Consider the following 18,140-nt stretch of genomic DNA (forward strand, 5'->3'; position numbering starts at 1 on the left):
TGTAGCACCCCTTTAACTGATGGCAAGTCTTGCCACTTCGTTTGTCCGCGATTAGGGATGTCTATGGTGTACCCATTGCCAAACTTCTCTTTGAGCTCGGACGGCGAGCCTTGGACGACTGCACGCCCGTTCTTCAGAAAGACGACATGGTCAGCTAAAATATCCGCCTCGTCTAAATGGTGGGTGGTGAGTATGATCGTTCTCTTCTCGCGTTGAGCGAGAAGGATATCCCATAGCATGCGCCGTGATAATGGGTCGACTCCACTACTAACTTCGTCTATACAACAGACGCTGCTTCCGCCCACGAGCATGATACCTAGCTGAAGTTTGCGTTTCTGCCCGCCGGACAGGACCTTTGCAAAGCAGTTTTGCTTGTTATATAGGCCGATAGACTTGATTAGGTCGAGTATGTCGTCGTTCGTGTTTGCCGATCCCGGCAACTTGAGCCGGCGAAAAATTCGGAGGTGGTCTTCGACGGTCAATTCATCCCATAGCACATTCTTCTGAGGGACAATGCCTAAAGATCCCGCTGTGCAGATCGTGACGGAGCCAGATGTCGGCTTGCTCCAGCCTGCGACACACTTCAATGTAGTGGATTTTCCGCTTCCATTTGTCCCGAGCAAGGCGACGATTTGTCCACGCTTAGCCCTGAAGCTCAGCTCATTCAATGCGACAATGTTCTTAGGCGACTTGGAGAAAATTAACCTGAAACTCCGAGTCGTGAACCTTTTTGTCGCCCGATCCAAGTGCACAGCATCTTCGCCAGCATCGTTGCGCTGCTCATGGTCGTCACCACAGGCACACCACTGGCCTGACATTGATGTGGCAGTTGATAGCGAGATTTTGCCGTCAAAAAAAGCGCCAAGGAGGGGGTAGGCAAAAATCTGTACGACCAAGAAGACCCAGAAAATGGCACCTGGGACATGCCATGGACTTTTAGGGGGAGTGGCGACGAGACTTGCTGGAAGGTTCGCCAACTCAAAGCGAGCCATTAGAGTTGAGAAGAAGACGTAGGTACAGGGTGAGAAGAGTGCAGACAATATCGCGACGGCGAAAGTGGAAGGTTGCCTGATTGATTGGGCAAGAATGCCTAGGAGCAATATCGTGAGCGTTGCTGTAACGCTGCTGAGTTGCGCCGCCCTGAATAGTGAAGCGACGAGCAGAGAAAAAGATCCAAGGGCCAAGCCGGTAAGAAGCTGTAAGGTAAGCACTATGGCGAATGCGGTATTGTAAAAGACAACACATCGTAGTATAATAGAGCTGACGATCCAACTAGGCGCGTATATGATGCAAAAGGAAAGGTAGTGTGCGAGCATACGGATGCAGTATGGCATCCAGGGTTTGCGCGCCCTTATCGCAGTGTCAATGAGTTGCGACATGCTGCTCTCTTTCTCGGCAGCGATGAATCCAGTTAAATGATACGCAATCCAAATGTTGCTGCTCAGGAATGTAACGGCCATATATTTGACGATGGTACGATGTTGGAACCGTTTGACTTTCGCCTGTCTCTCATCCTCAGTCTTGCTAGTGAAAGGGAGCTCCATATGCTGGGACAGCAGGTCGCGAGTTCTGCCTCCAGACAGCTCAGCAATGACGATATTAACAGTTCGCTGTATGGGCAAAATGTAAACCTCCTCGACGTTGTTGGAGCTATCGATATCGATCGTTAGGGCGCTATTGGCGAATGCAGCATCGGTACGGATCGTGTAATTCCAGATGCCTCCAGGTCCTTCGCTGGGGGATGACTGCATAACAACCGCACCCCAGCAAATTGTAGCTCCACGTAAGTTGCTCGGACAGTCTGTGCTCAGAGAATTTTCATGATCAACGAACACGACTTCAACCTGTGGAACCTGCACCGCAACACGTCCAGCGATCAGCTGCAGTGCAAGCTCAATTTCACCGCCCCGATGTCCATTGCTAACAAGAATGATCTTTTCTTTGCCGCTACCTTTCGCTACATCAAACGCCTGCGTAAGGGTCTTGATGGGGTGTGGCTCTCCGATGCCGAATCTTGCAGGTAGCACTACCAAATCCGTGGCAAAACTGAAGAAGGTGGTCAAGGCGATGGGTAGAATGAAACTCATACAGAGGCATGTTATGGGTTGACGAAGAAGTAGGCATCTGAAGTTCTTCCGCAAAAGAGTCCAGATAAGGTAAAAGACAGACATGCTTACACCGCACTGTGTCCCGGTCGGCGTCGGTTCCTGTTGTATCAAGAATTCTCGTCGAGCTCAGCGATGGCAATGTCGCAGGCCAGATCGTAGCTATTCATGTCAGCGTCTGCAGGTTTCCTTCTCGAAGATATCACTGTTGCACTACCTATTATAGAACTCACTCCTGGTCATCAGAATGGCAGATTCTGGCGTTTTGTCAGCCAGCTTTAGCGAGCCCTCAGTAATCGTTCATTACGGTGGAAGTTCATGATATATCGCATGAGAGAGATCATACTGGCAGAAGTGGGATGGATAGCATGAGAAAACTGCTGCACACGGAAGAAGGAGGAGCTGTCTGTCGCGCAATCTCGCTCGTCCGAGCCTGGTCAGAACTGGAAGGCCTTGCCAGGCTAGCGCTGTACTGACACTCCTTTGCCCCTCGGGACCATGGTGTAATGAAGGGCGTATCGTGGTATTGCGGACAAGCAACTTCTTCATGTCGCAAACCACTGAAAGTCAGTAATAGATAATCTATGTGTGCTCAAGTGAGATCACAGTCAGTACAGCAGTCAGTACAGCAATCCAACCAAGGCAGCTCTAAGCTGGGAGGGCTGCGGCTGAAAGACAGGTTTCAGCCAGGACAATATCGTTGAACGAATCATGTCGCGCACGAAGAAGCTCAGACATTAGGATATGCCGGACGCTTGTTGCTTTGTAGAACGTCGCCCGTTTTGACGCACCCTTGTGTGAGAGAGACAAGCCGCGCTCAGGAAGTTGTCCCGTGAGACGTTTTTGCCAAAGTAACGAATATGTCGTAGCAGGGCAGGGGTAGCAGGGCAGGGGTATGAGACAAGGCGGGCAACCTTGCAATTGTTCCATATTCTCTGGCTCTTTTGCCTAGGTATTGCAGATTGCATACAGGTTTGTTGTTATTTTGCATTGCGAAGGATGAGAGATCCGAGGATGGTCTCAAGTCGGTGAAGCTACTTACACTGATTAGAGCGACTTACATCTGTAAGGCGATAGGGGATCCACGAGAACAATGTATGTGCGGCTCTGACGTTTACAGATATATTTATTGGCGGTCCTTTGTATTCAAATGGCTCCCTCAGGGATCAGCTATATCGAGGGAGGGGCGTGGTAGGGATCGACGGTGATAGGGGAGCCCCTATTCCCTATCCATTGGCATATCAGCGGCACCGGGCATGGTGGTGTAGCCGGAGGGGCATTTTACATCCTTTCTGGGGGGCGGGGGCAGAGCCAGCCCAGCATTCCTTGTACTGCTGGTGCCTGGATCTCCAATCGCCTGTATTATAGCTTACGAGCATTATATACACAGTATTCGGAGCTGCGTCCTCGCAGTCCTGCTACGGTTCACTCAGGGCGTTCGCAGGGTGCCAAGTTTCGCGAATTATCGCGTGCCACCACAACGACAAATTGGCAGCGGCCAGCAATAAGTCTCAGCCTGTGCTTGTCCCCACCTAACTTGCAAATGTCCCCGAAAAGCAACGTCTGGCGGATACGACCACAAAAGCATGACGAGGAACGGTTTCCTGCTTTGTATTTATGGGGCTATTCTTAGTCGAAAATGATATGAGACGTCCGTATCCCACGTAAGATTTCTGGCGTAGACGCCCCAGACACGACTCGCTGCAATATGCCTCGATTAACTTACGAGGCTTGCGCGACGGGCCAGTCCGTGGCATGCGGTGCCCAGGAAGCAGGGCTAAGCGAGTGGGCCTAACCCAGCAGCCATGTATCCTCCTGCCTTTCATATTCATCTGGTTAGGAGCATCAATGTCCTGGATCAGACAGCATGCAACCGAAGCACTCTTCCCCTTGGAAACTATGCCCTCCAATCTAACAGTCAGTCGAAGGCTCTCCTCCCCGCTTGCTTCAAAATGAGATTCACTAGAAAATTGTCCTTGGCTGCTCTCGTTTGTTTTATAGTGGTTGTGGTGCTTCTGCTTTTCGAGCAGGGGCAGCTAGTCAACTGGCAACTTGAAGCTCTCCGCTACGATCCAGCCGAGGCCAAAGTGCCACGGTGTGGTCGCGACAACTTGGCCAACACGGCAAAACTATGGCGAACTATAGAGGCGAAGCACAGGGGCTTACTAGAGGACAAATTTACGTATCTAAAACCACGAGTGCGCATTACAACAAACAGAGTTGGCAAGCTAACAGATGACAGTATCGCGCTTTCGACCTATCAGCGACCACAACAACTCAATCACGTCCTACAAGTACTACTTTCGACCGCGATACCATCCCTTCACGAAATTGTTGTCGTGTGGAACAATATAGACCAAACACCGCCTGGCAACTTCATCTCGGTGCATGGCGTCCATGTTCGTTTCCGTGTCTCTCTTCGAAACAGCCTGAATGAGAAGCTCTGGCCGGACCCATCGTATCAAACCAAGGCGATCTTATTGTCCGACGACGATGTATACTATCGCGCTACCGACTTGGAGTACGTCTTCCAGATGTGGCGGCAATTCGGGCAGGACCGAATAGTCGGTGCCTTAGCCAGGTGCGCGTCTGTCAATTCCGATGGAGACTGGTACTACCACTTTTGTTCTCTACGAGAAGGACAGGCAGGGGCGTACTCTATTGTCGTCACGAACTTGGCATTTGCACATATCGGCTTCCTCGATCACTATTATTCCGACGCTCAGGAGGCGAGGCAGATTAGGGACTATGTGGACGCCCAGTTCAACTGCGAGGACATTGGACTTAACGTGTTAGCCTCGTTGCTAACGCGCAAAGGGCCTTTGCTTGTCCGCGGGAGTAAACAATGGATTAACCTGTCGCCGTCGAGGGGCATCAGTAGGGATCCCAAACACATGGAGAAACGAAGCCAGTGCCTCAATTGGTTTGCGACAGTCATTGGGTGTATGCCTTTAGTAGACGAGATGGGCAGGCTTGAGAGAGGATTCAAGCATAATCAGTGGTTTAAGTCGAGCTGGGATACTGTCGGCCTGTAGGTACGGACAGATGTGATGGAATCGTCAAGTATATCAGGTATCATACTAGATGGATGGCTCACGTTGAATATGTTGTACAACCAGAAAGAGAGCCAGAGCTAGATCTCGACGCTAAGCACGCTATCTGGTGGATTGCGTACATGCTGTCCGGCGCGGGTTCGGATTCCAAAGCGTCCTTCTTGGGTGGCTACATCTATGCTATAATCAGGTTCTCGGATGCAGCCTAAGGTCTAGTAGTAGACGAAGATTCAGCGAGAACAATACTCAATTCGCCTTCGATAGATGACACCCAGAGCATTTTTTCAAGTCAAGTAAGTCTACTCAAGATAATCAAGCCGAAATCGAATATTACGTTAATCAGCGTAAGTCCTCCTGCACGCCTAGCGGAAGATTACCTAGTGTTAGGTTAGCAAAGTTTAATAGCCGAGGACGTTTAGGTCTTAGTAACCGCTCTCGATTCGGATATCTATAATAAATCCGAGCTAATCTTAGAAGATCAAGTTCCCTTCTTCTATCTTCTTACTCTTCCGGGTGTTCCTTGTGCCTTTTTTCTCGCCGTAGATTTAGAATACTCGTAGTATTCCCGCTACTATTCTTGTCGTCGTACTTGGATAGGACCGTTTCGTAGGCCCTGCCGGTCGTTAGGATGAGCGCGACGGCACACTATCTCTTGTTTGCACCGTATACGTAGACGCCGGGGTGGCGGCTGTCGCAACTGTAGCGCTGTCTTAGTTCTAGAGCAAAGTCGCAGTTGTTTACCCGCGCACCAATTAGTGTCATATCCACGGGTACAACGCCTTGTCTCAATCATTTATGACATAGTGTCAGCTGTCTCTTTTTTTTCTTTTTCGCGTGTCTCGATGTTGACCCCGGTCTAGTGGCTGTAGATAGGCTAAGGCACCCCAACTGTGTCGCAAAAGGGCTACATCCGGGTCATGAGGAGCTCCAAAGTAACATATACTTGGCCTTTCTATCTAGTTATGGATGGGACGTGGTTAATGTTGCATACCCATACTAGTTGAGGCTATTACTTGGACCCAGAAAACGACACCTCATGTTGAATGTCAGACAGAAGCGTTTCCTGAAACTGACTTCCCGACTTTGGCCCCAGCCGCCTGGCTATCATCGTGGTGCCCTTGAATGTAGACTGCAATACGCTGCCGAAGTTTGAGTGTGCAGCGAGTTATGCCTAAGTCACTCATCCCTCATCATACGTATATGCCAAAGTCGTTCCCACGTTACAGAATGTATTAGCTCGTTCGACTGCCTCCCTCCGTCCTCTTCCTTACCAAATCGCTCATTTGCACTGTAGCGCGACGACTTGCTTCAGAGTCCCACCGCGTGCCCAATATCGTATCACAGATGCCAGGGCTGCCGAAACCATCAGAACAAGACACGTTATCTCGGCAATAGTGCTCTCGGTGAGCACGATTGTCCAGCACAAACCCCAAAAGCCGAAATTCCAGGTCAGGTCAGAGTTTTGTCGAGTTAACTTGAGCGTTTCGGTAACGTCTTAATGGCAATGAAAAGGCGTAGCCCGAGTGCTCGTACACGCCAGCCACGGCACCAACACCAGATACCAGCCAATGAAAGCGTATATCCGCACCGCCTCCACGGATAAGGGCCAGCGGGATCAGGGACGGCAGGACGATCTCAAGGAAAAGATCTGGACCGGACATGTAGCATGCGCTAATACCCCGACTTTCACCTTTGAGACAAAATCCTGTGGCCTGATTTAAGAACTTACAAATGAGCTCGCCGACATAAGGGCGGGTCGCGATATAGACAGAGACATCGTAGTTATAGCATGCATAAGACCGTCTCAGTGGGCCAGCCATGTCTGACAAGGGTCTTTATCACGGTCCCTCCGATGAACGTGGCGATATGCAGGTACATGGAGTTGAGGTTCGTTCTCGTCGACGCGAGACACGTCGTTAAATGCGATTGACATTTGCGTAGGTTGCTGATACAAAAGCACCGGTTGATCTGCGCTCACATAGATATCAGCTGTGACTACGTTCACAGCAGGGCTGTAGCTGAGCTAGGGCCGCTTTACAATATCGCGCAGTCAGGCCAGACCATCGGTTGCTACACCCGACTTGCTCTAGAATTCACCGTCGTAATTTTGGCTCCGGTCAATTATGCGTTCGCGAATTTATCTTCTGCTGGTTGCAATATGCACACTGTGGATATTCTTTTCCCTCCGCCAGCATTTCCAGGTGGCCTATAACTACATTCACATGATGACCGGCTTCCACCAGCTACTCCAGCGACATCCCAACCTTTTATATCAATACCCTGATCCTACAAACCAAAATATGGTATCACCCAAAATAATCCATCAGATCGCACTCGGCGGCGGCAACATTACCAGATATGGCCCGGCTATAGAGACTTGTCGGGTACTTCACCGCGATTGGCAACACAAGCTGTGGACAGACGAAGTAGCATCGAAATTTATATCCAGCCACTATCCTCACATTTTCCCTCATTATAGGGGGTACCGTCAGGATATCCAACGAGCAAACATCCTACGCTATGCCCTTCTCCACAAGTTTGGGGGTGTATACCTCGATCTCGACATCACATGCCTCGTGCCCCTAGACTCATCACCACTTCTCAGCCTGCCCTTGGTAACTCCTGCAGCACACCCCGCCGGTGTGAACAACGCATTTATCTCAGCGCGTCCAGGCCATCCACTCCTACGTCAGTTGCTAGACGCGGTTCCGGGCCATGACTTGCGTTGGGGTCTTCCGTATTCAGAGAACATGCATAGTACAGGCTGTGCGTTCTTCTCAATCCAGTGGATGGCATACGCGCGAGACCTTCTCGCAGGACGTCAGACCGAAGGGGTTTTCGTCCTCGCAGATGGACAGGGTGATGTGCGACCTCACCAGCTGCGAGGAAAAGTGATCACGACCCTATTTGCTCACGCCGGATCAAGTAGCTGGCATAGCTGGGATGCGGCTGCCATACTGATGCTGGGAAGGCACTGTCGGTTTTTCACGGCGCTATTTGGAATACTGATTGTTTCGGTATTCGTGCTGCTACTCCATGTCTGCGTCTCTCCGCTAAGACGATCGCGTTGGTGGAGGAGCTTGTATTGGCTTGGGCCACGAGCGGAGCGGCGAGCCGCAATTAAAGATAGCGGAATCATGGAAATAGGCTCGTTCCAGCACAGTGCGTAACGTACCATCTGACAACTGCCTCATACGTAATGCAGATTATGGAATCTACTAGTAGGACTAAGTCTCAGACTTCCAGAACGGGGCGTAGACTTGCATCTTGGTGCCAGGGATAGACAAGAGGGCTATTCAATGGAGCCCGTTCGCTTCCTCAGCCTCGGCGAGCCGGCAGTCGTGACGAGCTGCGCCAACTACGAACGAGACGAAGACACCTGCCGTATGCCAATGTCATGGCTGACATTGACCTTTCGTTCGTCCCTGATGCAGTTGTCGGCATGTCCAGCGATGAATGATGGCTTCGGCAGGGTACTGTTAGTACCATGTACCTAGCCAACATGTCCAACCTGATTGATAACGGCGGGAGGGCAATCCACCGTGGGATGGGTCTCAGTGCAATGGGGTAGTACCTCCCAGGAGCCCCTCAAACTCACTCCAATGCCCGCCCGTGGAGACTCTCTGGTGCCCTGACAGCCTGGAGCACAGAGCATGTCAGTGGTGGGAGAAGGACCCCCCTCAGGCGAGGTGGGGAATCGAAACCAACCTCAGTGGCTGTCTTGATTGAACTCCAATCATGGGCTGCGGGCCTCGGCGAGCGGTAATACGCAAGCCTGCACGCGGGCGGCTCCTGCCCAACGCGACACAGCGGGGCGGGCATACGGGCCTCGCTACGAATGCAATGCCACCTGTAGAGTCACGGACTCACGAATACAATGGCCCGGACAGGCAGGAGGCACCACGGTCGCGACTGCCTTCCATGCTTCCGTAAACTTCGTCCATATAGTAAAGGCGGCCGGAAAGCGAAGATTCTTCTTCCATTGTTGTCTTGTTGGCGTCCCCTCGGAACTGTTTTTCCGCCTGGTCCTAGCTGGAGCAGAGAGCAATACTACCTCACAGGCATTGCAATTACTTCCGACGGAACTCTCCTAGATCCGAGGTGGAACCCCCGCATGCCGAGGCATCGGCATTGAACATGGTTGGATGGAGGCACACACCCGGTCAACCTTCAGCGCCGCCGACAGCTGCAGTCACCCGCTCTTCGGCGGCGCCATGCGGCTGCGGATTCCCAATCGAGACGTTGCGGCCTGGCTTTCTTTTCAACGGCCCTGTCTGTCCCCTTAAGCTGCGCTGCGCTGCAATTCTCTCTCTTGTCGCCGGCCGCCAGCTCTCCGCCAGCTCCCGTACAGCTGCTCCCTCCGGCTCTTCCCCATGCCGAGCACCGTGCTGCTCGTGACGTTGCCTCGCCTAACCAGCATCTCACCGCTACCAACGTCACTGCCCGGGCCGTCGACTGTCCAGCCCTGAAGCCGCCCAACGGCCACCCATCGAGGACTATCAGCATTGGTGCACCTGAGGTACCAGACACCAAGTGCATGCAAAGCGCGGCGTCCTGAACCTCGTCCACCGTGACATATCCAACGATTCGACCGCCGCCGCACGCGACACTCGAGACCATGGCTCCCGATCCCGACTCCCAAGTCCTCACGACGCTGCCCTCGGGCGAGCCCATCGACTCGTCGGCGCCGCCCTCGCTCCCTCCGCCGAGTAGAAAGACCCCCCTCGGCGCCCTACTTGGCGCCGGCCCGTCTCACGTCGACGCCTTTATCTCCCACCTCTACCGCTGTATGCAAAGCCGCGCCGGCGCCGACACCGTCCTCCTCTTCCTCTGCTACTCGACACGCCTCACGGGCTCAATTCTTGAGACCCTGAGCCGCCCCATTCTACAGCTCTCGGCCCGCCGCCTTGTCGCTTTGGCTTTTAAGCTGCCTCCCGCCACCACGGTCGTCCTGGCTTCGGCGAAGCCTCAGCCGCCGCTCGCCGCCTTCGCGCTCCGCCTCGGCGGGTACTTCAAAGCCGCCGCCGCCCTTCTGAGCGAGACGCGGACCATGGGCCGCCTCTGGGGATTGTTGGGCATCTACTTTGCCGCCAAAAGGCTAGTTCTCAAGTCACGCGCCAGAAGACAGGCTGTGGGCTCGGAAAAGGCCGTCGAGGCGCAGGACGCTGGGGAGGTCCTCTTCGACACGCTCGTGGGTTACGCGCAGGTCATATCCCTCATCGCCTACCAGGCCTGCGAGAACGTGGCCTACCTGTCTAGCAAGAAGGTGCTTCCCTTTTCGCCCAAGACACAGGGGCGGCTGGGGTCCATCAGCGTGCGCTCCTGGGGCGCCTACGTCGGCATGGAGCTGGGCAGGCTCCTCGTTGAGCGGTCGCGCAAGGTCAGCAGCGGCGCCGCGGCCAAGGACCCCAAGTGGGCGGCGTCGTGGATGACCGACTTTACGCGCAACCTAGCGTGGGCGCCGCTGACGGTGCATTGGAGCATGGAGAAGGGTCCTCTGCCGGACCTGGCTGTGTCGCTGCTGGCGGCGTACCCGTCCGTCGGTGCCATGAGAGACCTCTGGTGCGAGACAGCTTGAGGAAGAAGGTGAGGGACGGGGGCCCGAGGCCTGATTGAAGGAACGAGCGGCGTGGCGCATACAGCGCGGGAGTATCATGGCTGGGACGTCCAGGATCTACTAGACTTTTTTATTTGTTGTCGGTTCTGGCACAGGCTTGGAAAGCCTCTCAGGAGGATCGTTGGTCCACCAGACGGATGGACAGTCAGTTTTATTATAGATGGAGCTGCGCACGGGGAAATCACCGTGGGTCTCGCAGGCAGGCTGCATGTGGCGCGCGACAGGGGCCGCCGTGAGTTCATGCGACTCGCTCAGCCTGGGCCAAGCAACCCATTTGCTTGTGCGTACTTTGCACGCGTCTGTTTTTCATGTGGCGACAGTTGGGCGCTGAGTGTATTGTATACAATAGCTCGTGCGTCTGGGTCAAGTATACCATCTATCCAAATTCATCATGAGCGGCGACGATTCGAGCCGCGTTTGGTATCAAGAACCGCGACTCTCCACCTCATGGGATGCGCAAGAGCCCAAAACACCATGAGACTCCAAGTCGTCTAACGTAGTTTCCCCTTCTCGTCCGTGCCCGACGCCGGTTGAAGGGGGCTCACATGCGCAATCGCATAATCTCATTCTTCGTCCAATAGCGCCTCATATTCTCCGCGCCCAACGCGCGCACCTCCTCGTCGAGGTGCGCCCACAGGACCTGGCCCCAGCCCTCCATGCGGGCGCGCAGCTGGGCGAGGTCGAGCTCCTCATCGCCGCGCTGGCAGCGGCGCAGGTAGGTCTCGAAGTCGTGGAGGCCAGCGTGGATGGCGGCGTGCTGCTCGACCATGGGGCCGGCGCGGGGGTCGAACTCGGGCATGCGGGCGGCGAGGTGGGGGAAGACGTACGTCTCCTCGATGGAGTGGTGGGCAGAAAGGTGGGAGGCGAGGGAGAGGCCGGTGTAGAGGAGCTCGTCGGTGTCGATGGCTGTGGTGGTGGGGGTGGAGGTGCAGGCGGACCAGAGGATGGTCCAGGACTGGCGGAAGTAGTTGTGCTGTGTGCGATTTGGGCCCATCAGTCTATCAGTAGTCTTGCGGGATGGTGCTATCGCTGGTATTCATGGGGATGCAAAGAATGAACAGAAATCAAGGGAGAAGGAAGAGGCTCGGGATGACAGAGATGAAGGAGATGTGGAGGAGAAATGAAGAGGCAGGAGAGAGCATACAAAAGAGTCCATGCGCTCGGCGAGCTGGTTGTATATCCGAAAGTCGTGGTCCGACAGCGGCGCGAGGTCTTCTTCCTTTGCCTTTGCCTGTCCCTCCTCTACCGACGCCGCTGGTGTTTCTGCCGCCTTCCTCTGCGCGTCGGCGTCGGCGTCCGCTCTCGGATCCTCTGCGGCCTGGCGGCCCATGCTGGACGAAGCGTGCGACGACAATCTGCGTGAAGCTGTCGAGTGCTGTAAAGGCGTGAAGCTGAGACGCAGCGAGTGCGTTGGCGAGAGAGTGCTTCTTCTTCTTCTTGTGGACGGTGGGAGAGATGTCAATGATGCGCCGGAACCGCCACCGTGGCTACTGCTACGAAGCGTGAGGAGAGGGCGGCGTGCGCGAGGGAGTCGTCGAGGATGAGGCGCTGGAGCTGGAGATGGGAGGCGAGGAATTAGAAGGGCTCTCGGCGGCATTGCCCTCTACTAATATTACGATCGTGGAATTCCCGCGAGGGGCGGTCACAAAGCGGACGGTTCGGGATACATACTATATATACAAAAGTATGTGACAGTCTTGTCTTTGTACAAAATTACTTACCTTAGTACGTCGATGACAGACTCTAGCGCTCGCGCGCGCGGGCCCTCGCGCGAAAACCGACCGAAGAGGCCCGGCGGGTTGGGGGGAGGTGAGAGGGTCAGTAGAACTAATGGCAATCGAGAGACTTCCATTGGGTGGCTACGAATAGCGTGGGTTTTGTACTAAAGCGCTACGTCGTCGTACTACTGTGTACAGGGAGAGTCATGTAGTGGAGGCACACCTTTCCAACAGCCGCGCGGGAGAGAGAGACACAAAAAGGCGGGCAGGGACGAGGCGGTGGCGCACACATTGGTTCGAAGTTGAGGGGTATGAGGGTGGTAATGAAGCGCCGTCAATTTTTCGCTATCCTCGCTAAAAATAAGCTACGTACTACCTAGGTAGATAGATACCTACAAGCAGGCACGATGGGTCTTCAGTGAGTTCTGGACTCGGGTTTGGCGGTGGCGATTATAGATATTTGGTGTGTTTGGGAACTTGGGAGGTTGAGGTTGAAGGTCGACTCATGGGAGCAGGACGCTGAGGAGTTGTGGTGTAGTTGCCGCGCGCGTCGGACTTCGGGGATTCTGACCAGTGCCTCTACCGTGCGGCGCGGCATTTGTGTCGTCAGCTGACTTGGCCGCGCACGCAAAAAGCGTGTTGGCTGCAGCTGGGGATGCGAAATATATAGATTAGAGCGGGCGGGGGATGCGGTCGTTGCTATGTGGCACAGGGACGCCGTTACGCCGCTTGGGCGGTGGTCGGCGTCGTCGACGTCGGCGGTCCGGGTCGATCTGGCTGGCCTGGCGACAATGGCAGTGAGGGAGGCCCTGAAGACCTGAAGCCAGTTGGGAGTGGGGAGGCCTTTGTCTTCCCCGACTCTCCATTATCACCACTCTCGGCACTCTCCTCGTCGCCAGCACCCTCAGCGGGCGGCGGCGACGGTGACGACTGCTGCCGCGTACCGAGGCACAAATCGACGTCGAGAGCCCTCAACCTCGCCCTGGCCTGCTCCCCGAGGTTTCTGTCGACGACCCTCCTTGCGCGGGCGTCGAGGTCCTGGATGCGACGCGCCAGCTCGGCGAGCCCCGCCCAGCCGACGACGTTCTTGGCCGCTGGGTTCCAGGCGCTGGCGGCGGCGCAGACGCAGTTCATCTCGAGCTCGAGCACAGCGCGGCACAGGCGCGCGGCCGTGTCACGCACGCGGCCCCTCTGCGTCTGGAACGACGACGACGGGCTGGGCGTCGCGGACCACTGGTTCGAGTCGAGCAGGGTGGAAGCGAGGTGCGTGTACCAGGGGATGCGCCCGATGGCGCGGTCGAGGGCAGCGCGGAGCTCGGCGCGCTGTAGGATTGGGTCGAGGAGGAGCTGTGGGCAAGGCGAGAGTCAGCGTGAGTGATGAGGGCGCGCAGCTCTTAGGCGGGAGGGAGGTGTAGTAGGTAGGACGTTCAAGGCACAGACAGCGGCCCCCGAGGAGTGCTTTTACTTACAGGTGTCAGCGTGCAAAAGCCCGCCCAGGCGACGGCCCCCGAGGACGGGTACTCGGGCATGACGCTCTCGACCTTGTCCTTGGCCTCATCGAGCATGCGCCGCGCCAGGTCCTCGTCAGGTACCTGCTGCTGCTGTTGCTGCTGTTGCTGGCTCGCCGCCGCCGCCGTCTTGGACCCTCGCCGCTTGCGCAGTCCCGCGGCGGATATGGCGCGCAGCAGCTCGAGACGCTGCTCGGCCGACTTGCCCTCGAGCGCGGAGCTGTTGAGCCCGCCCGACTTGAGCCCGTCGGGCAGCTCCTGGCTGATGATGGCCTCGTAGACGTGGACGAGCCCGGCCGTGGAGGGGTTGTTGCGGAGGGCATCGTAGACCTCGTTCCAGAGCTCGAGCGTCTCTGCCGTTTCCTTTATTGGCTGCCGCTGCTGTTGTTTTTGTTGCTGCGAGGCGTGATGGTGGCTCTTGCAGCTGCTGCCACCGCCGCCGCGCGACGAGGCGGGTGACGTGGAGGCCCGTCGAGGGGGTCGGATGATGAAGGACGGGGCGCGCGAGGAGGAGGAGGAGGGGGGGGCCGGCGGTTGGGCGGCGGCGCAGTACTCGTCGGACTCGTAGGCGGAGGAGGAGGGCGTGATGGCGCCGCTGGCGGGTTGGGAGTGAAGCTGCTGCTGCTGCTGCTGCTGTTGCGGTCGTTGGCCGTTGCTGGCGCTGCGAAAGCGGCCGACGAGCTTGCGGATCGGGTTGTGATGGTGGTGATGATGATGGTGATGGTGGTGCGGCGTTGGCGGTGATTGGGGTCGAGGCAGTGGTGGTCCGGCTGCGGGGAGGGGCAGCCCCTTGTTTGCGTCAAGAACGCTCATTGTGTCTCTTGCACGAACGGTGGTTTGTGCCGTCGACGATATGATGGCTGGACACACGGCGAGACCAAGAAGAAGGCGGTGACAACGAGGACGGGCGATTTGATTTTGGCAGTACCGGGCGGCAGCGCAGGGCCGTAAGAGAGGAAGCGACGGGGCTTATAGATCCCGCGAGCTTTTACGTACGTGACATTTGCTCACCACCACAAGCACCCACCCACCCCCCTCCCCCAATGCGATGAGGAGGCACCAAGGGTCCTGCTTCCCATTCCATCGCCCCATGAACCCACACTTGTTGGACCGGGGGCGCGCCCTCGCTCGCTCGATCCTCGTGGGAGTGAGTGTGTGTGTGTCGGGGAACTGAACGCCACCATGGGCTGGGCTGGGCCGATCCCACAATTTCTTTGCCAGTAACTGCTTATCTCTCCCCCCACTTGGCGGATGTAACCGCCTGCGGATGGGGGACGATTCCCCATGCCATCGTCATGACTTGATCGCCGGCGGCATGGCGGGCGAATTGCTCTTGGTGCTGCTTGGCCCTCATCCTGTAGCTACTAGCTGCCTTGGCTCGTTTGTCATCTGTTGGGTGTTGAGGTTGTTACTACATACGAATACACGCACTCAGGTATGATGTGCGATGGATGGATGGTATGGGTGGACAAACAGGTACCAATCGCCCCACAAGCAAGGAAACGCACGCACGTCACACAGCGCATCAACTGCTCAATCAAGGAAGCAAAGGGGAGTCCAAACCATTTGAGGGTTCGTGCGGCCGTTGGGCCGTCTGGTCGTTGCGCTGCGATCAAACGGTTGCCTGGCGGCGGCGACGGGACGGACGTCTTTGCTACCGTGCATGTTGTGTCGTGCATATGCCGCAGTGGGAATATCTGCAGTTGGCTGATATGCGCAGCGCATGAATCACCTTGATCGCCTAGGTATGGACATGTGTGTGTGTGTGTGTGTGTGTGTGTGTGTGTGTGCTACGGACCAAGTTTGATTACCTGAGTACCCAGACTTGCCAGAAGGGGGGGGGCAGATGCCAGGACCAACAACGACCGGTCTCGTCTGTTCATCGCTCGTGAGTCGACAAGATCGGGACATCGCGAGAGACATCAATCGCGAGCTCGCCCCAGTGGATGATCTCGGCAAGTCATGTTTATTGGGCAAGTATAAAAAACCAGTTCCAATATATCCCACCTGGAGAGGCGATCATCAGCTGGGGATGGCACGAACCCGCAGGGGCAAGGCAAGGTAAGGATGCAACTACCGGAGCACAGCAGGGCTGCAGGCAGGCAAGGCACGCATCATCAGCTCGGTTCCCAGCTGAACTGACGACAACCCATCCCATAACATCCACTTTCGTCACAGCGGGGGTGGGCATCATCACCATCGTCACTCATCAGGCATTCTGGTCCGCCTGGCCGCATACCCGCCTTTCTGCAGTCGAGGGGATCCATGCTGGCCATGCCGTCCCAACAGACAGTCTCACCTAGAGTCCTCACCCTCCAGCGCTTGCCCCGCGCAGATTCAGGGTCGTCGCCGACGTCCCTACCTTGGTGTCGTCCGCCACGCCAACGTCCTCATTGATTGCCACCATTGGTTATTACGTAGAATGCTATTTCAGGCTCCGCCACCAGATTCAAGCCCTCTTATGGTGTGCGCCAAGGCAAGCTCACGCGCTCCCCCCCCAACGCCAATTTTTGCGCGCCATCCCTCTCACTCGTCTCTGCCTCAGACAAGGCGCCGCGGTCTAGGCTCTCGGCGAGAACCGAAGGCTTGTCCTCGCGAGGGCGCGGCGTCGGTGCGGCGTCGGCAACTATAAATGTTAGATTTGAGTGTATGTATGATGGAGGAATGACATGACAGCAGGCGCTGGGTCTGGCCCTGGAGAGAGGTACAGTAACTAATGACTTAGTGGGTGGGAGTGGCTATTAGCTTCGCACCTTCAACTCGCTGTGGCCTGACAATGCTTAGCGCTCGCTCGGTCGCTCATCAGTGCGTGACACGCACGATAAAATCGAGTCAGGCAGACGGTGGCACTTGCACAACATTTCGGCAAGATGAGATTAGGTGCACATGTGTGACAGGTAAGCAGAGGCTCATCATGGTGAAAGGTCAGCAAACGAATGGGCAGGCTGGCGTCCAACACGGCCCAGGTGCGATTAGCTGTCGGGAGTCCCAGATAGGCAGGCGGGTTCCATCAACCCATAATCTATAGTCTGGCGCGCCTCCCTTACCCAGGCCGACGGCAGACTTACAATATCCTGGACCGTCCGCGATCGGCACGCCAAATCGCCAGCGCCAGCCAGCGCCCTGTCCCACGGGGCAGGCACCGAAATGCACTCGGATCTGCGGGTCAAACGCGCAGTGCTTCATCATCCCAGTGCTGCGGCTGCGGTCCAACCACCAAGCGAGCCCCGCCAGGCACAGTCCCCGTGGCACAACAGCTTGTGCCGAGCGCTGATGCGACGGAAAGTCTTGCGCGCAGGGAAAGATTCCAGATGGCCGCCGCGAGATCGGCGGGGCGATCGACAAGGCAGGCAAGATTGGGATACACGAGCAGTGCGATATATACTGCAGGTCCACGTACCTTGTCCATGGATGGACGACGGCGCTTCACCCATCGCCGGGGATTGACTTCCTGGTGACTAGTACAAGATCCGATGCTGCCTTTCGCTCTGCTCGGGGGCTTTATAGGCACATCGATCCTCATACCAGAGAGGAGAACTTGTTTAGTAGTCTTGTGCTGCAGTTCCGGCGCTGGGACCTAAACGTCGTTCACCATTCGTCTCCCAACGGCCGCCTGTATCCTCGCTGACCCATTCACTGCTCTACGTCGGTGCAGGAGCCATCCGACTGCGGTTCGACGAACTTGGTCCTGCTACTCCTGCTCCTGCTCCTGCTCCTCCTCGTCTTCCTCCTCCGAAGACCCGGCACCTGCAGGCACGCGGGATCGAAAGTCCCAGCTCGCGAACCGAATCCTCGGCTGCGTTACCACCACGCGTTAGGAGTTTCCGCCAGACACAAAGCAGCAGCAGCGGGCCATCAAGGGGACTGTGCATCATCCATCATCTGCGGAAACCCCTCCCCTCTCCGCTTTCTTCGTCTCCTTCGGTACCCAAGCTCGTTTCTTCTTCTTCTTCTTCTTCTTCTCCCCCCCCCCCCCTGCCCTCTAGGCACCTCCGACATCTCGGCCCGTTTTCTTGGACCTGTGCTGCTTGTGTGCCCGGACCTTTAAGCAGCCTGCGCTTGCTGTTCCAATTCGTCCTCGACGGGTGCGGGACTCCATCGACACGGCTGTCCGCACACTCGTTCATCGATTCGTCGTC

At 56.1% G+C, this 18,140-nt stretch overlaps 4 protein-coding genes across 4 annotated transcripts; 2 read left to right on the plus strand and 2 right to left on the minus strand.

The window, feature by feature from the left end:
- Positions 1 to 1,820: 1,820 nt before the first annotated feature.
- Positions 1,821 to 2,024, plus strand: JDV02_004306 (uncharacterized protein; the record flags this gene model as incomplete). Its single annotated transcript, XM_047985509.1, has 1 exon — positions 1,821 to 2,024. One exon carries the CDS (start codon positions 1,821 to 1,823, stop codon positions 2,022 to 2,024), a length of 204 nt encoding a protein of 67 aa, XP_047841486.1.
- A 7,382-nt stretch (positions 2,025 to 9,406) lies between these two features.
- On the plus strand, positions 9,407 to 11,437 carry JDV02_004307 (uncharacterized protein). Its single transcript, XM_047985510.1, has one exon. It carries the CDS (start codon positions 9,777 to 9,779, stop codon positions 10,734 to 10,736), a length of 960 nt encoding a protein of 319 aa, XP_047841487.1. The 5' UTR covers positions 9,407 to 9,776; the 3' UTR covers positions 10,737 to 11,437.
- On the minus strand, positions 11,076 to 12,581 carry JDV02_004308 (uncharacterized protein). Its single transcript, XM_047985511.1, has 2 exons — positions 11,920 to 12,581; positions 11,076 to 11,748 (listed from the first exon to the last, which is right to left on the minus strand). The coding sequence occupies exons 1-2, from the start codon at positions 12,370 to 12,372 to the stop codon at positions 11,317 to 11,319; spliced, it is 885 nt and encodes a 294-aa protein (XP_047841488.1). The 5' UTR covers positions 12,373 to 12,581; the 3' UTR covers positions 11,076 to 11,316.
- Positions 12,582 to 12,809: 228 nt separating this feature from the next.
- JDV02_004309 (uncharacterized protein) lies at positions 12,810 to 14,933 on the minus strand. The gene is made up of 2 exons (XM_047985512.1): positions 13,963 to 14,933; positions 12,810 to 13,840 (listed from the first exon to the last, which is right to left on the minus strand). The coding sequence occupies exons 1-2, from the start codon at positions 14,812 to 14,814 to the stop codon at positions 13,214 to 13,216; spliced, it is 1,479 nt and encodes a 492-aa protein (XP_047841489.1). The 5' UTR covers positions 14,815 to 14,933; the 3' UTR covers positions 12,810 to 13,213.
- Positions 14,934 to 18,140: the final 3,207 nt, after the last annotated feature.

Source organism: Purpureocillium takamizusanense, chromosome 3 (genome assembly GCF_022605165.1).
Source record: "Purpureocillium takamizusanense chromosome 3, complete sequence".
NCBI lineage: Eukaryota > Fungi > Ascomycota > Sordariomycetes > Hypocreales > Ophiocordycipitaceae > Purpureocillium > Purpureocillium takamizusanense.